The following is a 6486-nucleotide window of genomic DNA, read 5'->3' on the forward strand; positions in this document are numbered from 1 at the left end:
TCTGGAAAACAACATGAGTAACATGAGTCTATTATCAATAAACAGAAATAACCTGGCTACATCATCGTTGGAAGATCCACAGAAAAAAAAACACAATTACTAAACAGTTGCTTACGTACAATGGCGTCATTTTCCACACTGCAAATCCGGACTGGCAGCTAGTCTCTTGACCTTATGTGCAGTAACTGCCTCGTTGTGTGTGTGTAGGGCTGTGAAAACACAATGATGATTGGGATCAGATAAAGTAAACCTGGAGAATGTATTTTATACAGCATAGCGCGTCTCTTCTTTAATCTTCCCCGCTCCGCTTCGTGGCGCCGGCCATTTGCCTCAGAGATGTGAAGGGAAAGGAAGTTTCCTACAGAGTACATCCGGACAAAAAGTCACGTTTATGAAAACTTAATGAGAACAAACTCTTAAGTCTAAGCAGTTCATACATATTTAGACATAAACTAGTTCTGCTCAAGCACTCGATGGTCTATTCGTCTTTTAGCAACTTTCTCGCTAATCCCACAGTTGTTAACACGCTTTTCAGATCTGAGAGTTAGCTTAGCAGTTAGCAATGGCATCTATCTGTAGCTTACCAGAATTTTGGGACTGTGCGCCAGTCTTCTCAGCTTCGACTTGTCCACACTGGGCCCCCGGTATTGCTTTCCAAGGCACTCATCCTCTCCACCAGAAAACAGTGTCGCGTCGACTTCAGCAAGTTTTTCCCCCCCAAAAACAGTCACTCTGCGGACCACGCAGACATGAGCCGGTAGTTTTATGTCTGCGGGAGACAGACGCTTCATTCACAAGGCTGTGATTGGACGAGCCCCAACTTTTCGACGTTAATGACTGACGTGACGTTTTCAGAGTAAAACTTGACAAATTACCTTTTCACGTCTGAAGTTTTTACAATTTTTAAATTGTACTTAACATTTATATGGGATGAGTGTGACTGAGGACCAGTTTATTCTTTCTGGTGTTAAGTTAATTTACTTACATGATTCTTGCTCTTCTGTGTTTGTACCCTCATAGTTGATTGCACTTATTGTAAATCCCTTTGGATAAAGGTGTTGAGTGTTTTAATGGAATACTGTGAGTTTGAGAGTCAACAGCTTAGTTTGCTATGGACATGTGAATATTGTGCTGAGTTTGCTAGTATTTTGGGAGGACAAATATTTGGGACTTTGACTCACGATGACATAACTGATATGCTTTATGTGAGGCACAGTGTTTTGTTGTCAGCAGAAAGACTCCTTAGAAAAAAATTATTTTAGAAAAAGGTGTTAGATGTGAAAGCCTCCCCTGGGCCTAGGAGCAGGGGGGTCACCTGCCAACATTCTCAGGCTTGTAAAACTGCCAGAAACTGGAAGCCTGCGTCAATTCCCGGCAGTTCCTGGCAGTTTTCTGTGCTGCCTGCAAATTCCTGTGAACAGCCGTTAACCTGAAATTCCACCAAAATTTGCAGCGACACTAACTGATACAAATTCTTCTTTTCATGCAGGGGTTGTTAATAGCTATATTTTACACTTCACTTACATAACGGTGTGTAGTTTCAACTGCCTGGAATATAAAATGCCTGTCCTCCATATCAAAGGTCTCCATAACAGGCCTAACAGTCAGTGCGAGTAAATCATCAGGGGGCTCTTCATAACCATTATAGTCATAATCTTCAGTCATTTCCTGTGTAGCTGGAGAGCGAGAAAGAGAGAAAAAGAGTCAGAGGATCCAAGATATAGACAAAGATTGTTTAATCATGGTGTTGACAGATCTTTTTAATTCCTATGATAATTATTCTAGAACTGAAACGATTAGTTATTTACTTCGTCAATTGATTATCGGTTACTTTTGATTTAGAATGAATTAATTGATTATGTATTTTTTAATGCCAATAATTTACTGTAACCCTAACCCTAACCCTGAATATCAAACAAACTGCATGTCAATTTGGGAAATTTAAATTTTTGATGTGCATTTTTTTTAAACATTTGATAACAAGTGATAGTTCAAGCTGTCATTCAAGATTATAATCTATTGTTAGTTTTTTACATTTTCAGCATATCAAAGATGGATTTACAGCTTTCCCGGTTTTTGTTTGCAGACTCCGATGTCTAGGTTTGGGAAATGTTGTGATATCTGGAAAGATATTGCAACTTGTTTATATTTAATTAATACAATAAAAAAATGAAAATGAAATCTGTAAACCAACCGATTAGGAAAACAATCAGTTCATAGTCTATTTATCATCCGCCACAGTTATCTGGACTTGATGATGGACGAAGACGAAGCTCTAAATCTTGATTATGTATCAGGTAATAATTGATCATGGGCCGGTTTCGGAGACAAGTCTTAAGCCTAGTCCCAGACTTAAATGCTGTTTGAGCTGGCTTAACTGAAATTCCCTTGCACAGACGTAGCTTAAAATAGTCGTGGATTAAGCCTGTTCTGGATTAAACAAAGCCAATTGCAAAATTGAGAATTAGAGCTACTCCAGGACTAAATTGGACTGAATTGAAGCTTAAACTAATCTGCCGAGGAGGCAGGTTTAACTCCCGTTTAGTAGGCTAGGCTACTGTTTGAGAAGCTGAGCTTGGATTGTTTGGGAGCATGGACTATTTGGAATATCTAAATGAGGACCAACATGCACGACAAAGGCCAGCCAGACGAATACTGCTGGATAGGAGTGATCCATTGAATCAGTTTGATGAAATAACTTTTCGAGACCGCTTTCGTATGCACAAGGAAAATGCATTGGAGATAATTACTTTGCTTGAGCCTAGACTTTCCTCTCTGTCTCAGGAAGGCCTGTGTCCAATCAACTGCAAGTTCTGATCACTTTGAGGTTCTTGGCATGTGGAATCTTTCATCGTGAAACTGGTGATTTGTGTGGTGTCAGTGAACCAACTGTATGCAGAATAGTTCACAAAGTCTGCAGTGCCATTTGTGAACTGAGGAGTCTTTACATCAAGTTCCCTGATGCTGCTGGGCAAGCCAACTATAAAGTGCAATTCTATGAATATGGGCACTTCCCAGGAGTGATTGGCTGTATAGACGGATGTCATGTTCCCATCAAGTGTCCATCAACTCCTGATGCAGAGGAATACAGGAATCGTAAGAACTGTTTTTCAATCAATGTTCAGGGTGTCAAGGATTTTTCTCAACTCTTCATTGTGTGCACAATTTGAGAGAGGACAACATAGTGGACTACTACTTGGTGATAGTGGATATGGTCAGAGTAACTATTTATTCACACCACATCTAAATCCCACAACAGCTGAGCAGCAAAGGTACAACAGAGCTCATATCCGTACTAGAGGGATGATCGAGCGTATGTTTGGAGTATGGAAAACTCGATTCCAGTGCTTACGAAATACGCTTCGTTTAAAGCCAAGAAGATGCTGCAAAGTGATCATTGCTACAGCTGTGCTGCACAACTACCTGAAGCAACATGGCTGTCCTGATCTGCCAATGGAAGATCAGGATGATGCAGATGTGCCCATGGTGGCAGAGGCAGCCAATGACCAGCGAGGACTTGCACACAGAGCTGCTTTCACAGTGCAGCACTTCAGCATTTAAATATGGAATGTATTCATTATGGTATAGTTTTGCTTGCATACTATTTCTGTACAAAATTACAATAATGTAGCTAAATTAAACGAGTGAACCAAGGCTGGTTAAAATGTAGTTTGTGATGATTAATACTCACTCACACTCACATGCCAAATGACAATACATTTATTTTTATTTTTCACAATTCCTCATATTCACCATGGCTACTGGTATGCAGAATTCTTTTTTGGAGCATGACCCTCTCTCCCAATTTCATATCCAGTTCAACCTCTAGAATTCTCATTTTCATTTCATGTTCTTCTTTTAAATATTCAATTTTACGCTCATGAAATTCTCTGGCTAACTTTTCATGCATAGTTATCTTTTTTGGTCTCTGTTGGATGGTAGCAGCTTCATCTCCCAGGGATGCCATAGCAGATGTGGAGGGTTCAGGCTCGTTGTGAACTGGTTCTTGATTGGTTTCCTCTGGAAAAAAAGACCACTGTTCCAAACTCAAATCAACTAATATGGTCCTGTAACCAATTTACTTCCTAAGGTATAGTTACCATTTGTGCTCAGTTCTCCATGTTCACTGTCCAAATGGTCATTGTCTGGTATACCACCCAGAGGTTGCTGGTGCTCTATTATACCAGACAGCAAGTCACCCAATTCATCACATGTGTCCTTTATTGGTGGTCCACCACCTGTAATAAATCGCTCTCTTCTGCTTGCTGCATTCTCTTTTTTTAATCCCAGTTTAATGTTCTTCCATAGAACCTATGAAGGCAGATATCATTCATTAGTTTTCTTTTTTGATGTCACAAAAATAGTAATATGGGAAATCTGAAATACTGGTACTGATAAGGCATAATAAAAATAAGTTTGTCTCCTGATAATTTAGGTCATGGTGGAGAAATGATTTTATTTTATATTTCTTTCCCCCTCACATATAGGTATGGATTTTCCTTTGTGCAACATATCTTACTCTACCACCATGTTTAACATGCATATGCCCCTTTAAAATAGGTTACTATCCTTTTAAAACAGGATATTCATTCAATGTGAATGCTACAAGCAGCAGGAGTATTGTATTTGGGTAGGCCATAAATAAAGCAGGGTATAGGCAACAGGAAACAAACACATATTTTTGTGCCTAATAATGAAGATTAACTCACCTGCAGTTGTTGTACTGTTCTTGTGGTGACATCTTCATTTGCATTGAATTCATTGCCAATTGCAGTCCAAGCACTTCTTTTCTTCTGTTCAATAGCAGCAGTATGGAGTTTGCTTTCAATGACTGGATGGTTCGATACAATTAGTTTTAGTAGTGTTTTTTCATGCTCACTATAATTTTTGGAGCGAATTCTCTTTGCCTCTGCCATTGTGTTGTCTCAAAATTCACTGCAACAATGGTGTTTCATACTCCATTTCAGGTTTTCATGAGCACAATTGGACCAACAGCCTGTGCTTCCACTTAGTCTAATGAGGCTTGAACCAGGTGTTCTCATTAAGCTTACTCCAGGACTCCATAGTCTCAGACTAACTAAGCCAAATTTATGCCATGTTCAAGCAAGCCACTTAAATAGCCAGGATTAACTAGTCTGACTTAGGCCTACTCCAGTCTTGATTTAAGCCCTGTCTCCGAAACCGGCCCCATATCTCATTTAAGTGTCAGTTATCACAGGACATTATTTTTTTAGCCTTGAATCCAGTGGTGTAAGTTTAGTGCTTAAAGCTCGTTAAGCACTAAACGGTTATTTAGTGGTTATTTAAAAGAATTTTGTAGTACACCACTGTTATGAGCAGAGGCATGACGAATAAGGTTCAGCACAGGACGATGAAGTAGAACGTGTTGGACCAAATTATCTTGGTCACAGTCTGGACTTCATGGCAGGTGGTGATGTTCAGCTGACTGAGGGAAATAGTCTGGCCGAGGTGGACTAGGGGCACACGACCAGAGATGATAGGTTTGGTTTTCTATTCACTTGAGTTTAGTACATTTTGATAGAACAACGGACAATGCATTTAAACCTGCACTGCCTCCATATAAACATACTTTTACCTATTCACAATATGATTGGTTAGGTCTTGTTTTTCCATCCAATCATCATCCATCCATCTCCATCCATCCATGCATCATAAACAATTGAGCGACTGCAGCTCCTGCCATTCACACCCCAACAGTGAACCCTTTTCAAAGTCACTCAGATCGGTTGCTCTTGCCTTAAACTCATCCAAGATATACACATACAGTTGCAATCAGAAATATTCAACCCCCTCACCTCAATAGACATTATAGTGATGTGGATGACAGATAATGACAATAAATGACAAAAAATCTCATCAAACAACAAAAGATATTTATTGATGCATATTTTAGTTATTTTGACAACAGAAGTTGACTTAACCTTGAAGTTCAAATGAAAAATGTATCTCTTTCAACACATGTGCATGTGCAGTATTATTCAACCCCCCAGCTTCAGTACTTTGTGGCGCATCCTCTAGCTTTTATAACTTCTAAAAAATGTTTTCGGTAAGTGCGGACAAGCTTCTTACACCTCTCGATTGGAATCTTTGCCCATTTTTCAAGTGCAAAAGCCTCTAGATCAGTGATGTTTGATGGCTTCCATGCTGCAACTGCCTTCTTTAAATCCCACCAAAGATTTTCAATCAAATTTGAATCTGGTGACTGTGAATGCAACTCCAGGACGTTCCTGGATCTTTTTCTCAACCAAGCTTTAGTGGACTTGGAGATTTTGCTTTGGATCATTGTCTTGCTGGAAAGTCCATCGATCACCAAGGTTCAATTTGTCAACAGAAGGAATCACATTCCTCTTTAAAATGGCCTGGTATTTCTGTGAATCCATGATGCCATGTACACAATAAAGATTGCTAGTTCCTGCCGCAGAAAAAACGCCCAACATGATCTTTGACCAATCTCCATGCTGGACT

General features: G+C 39.6%; 1 protein-coding gene across 1 annotated transcript; it reads right to left on the minus strand.

Annotated features, from left to right (window-relative positions):
- Nucleotides 1-289: 289 nt before the first annotated feature.
- On the minus strand, nt 290-5096 carry LOC133974844 (uncharacterized). The gene is made up of 6 exons (XM_062412625.1): nt 4710-5096; nt 4101-4311; nt 3754-4020; nt 1565-1676; nt 585-732; nt 290-358 (listed from the first exon to the last, which is right to left on the minus strand). The coding sequence occupies exons 1-6, from the start codon at nt 4914-4916 to the stop codon at nt 290-292; spliced, it is 1014 nt and encodes a 337-aa protein (XP_062268609.1). The 5' UTR covers nt 4917-5096.
- Between the last annotated feature and the right edge of the window lie 1390 nt (nt 5097-6486).

The sequence above is a fragment of the Platichthys flesus genome, chromosome 19 (genome assembly GCF_949316205.1).
Source record: "Platichthys flesus chromosome 19, fPlaFle2.1, whole genome shotgun sequence".
NCBI classification, from domain to species: domain Eukaryota; kingdom Metazoa; phylum Chordata; class Actinopteri; order Pleuronectiformes; family Pleuronectidae; genus Platichthys; species Platichthys flesus.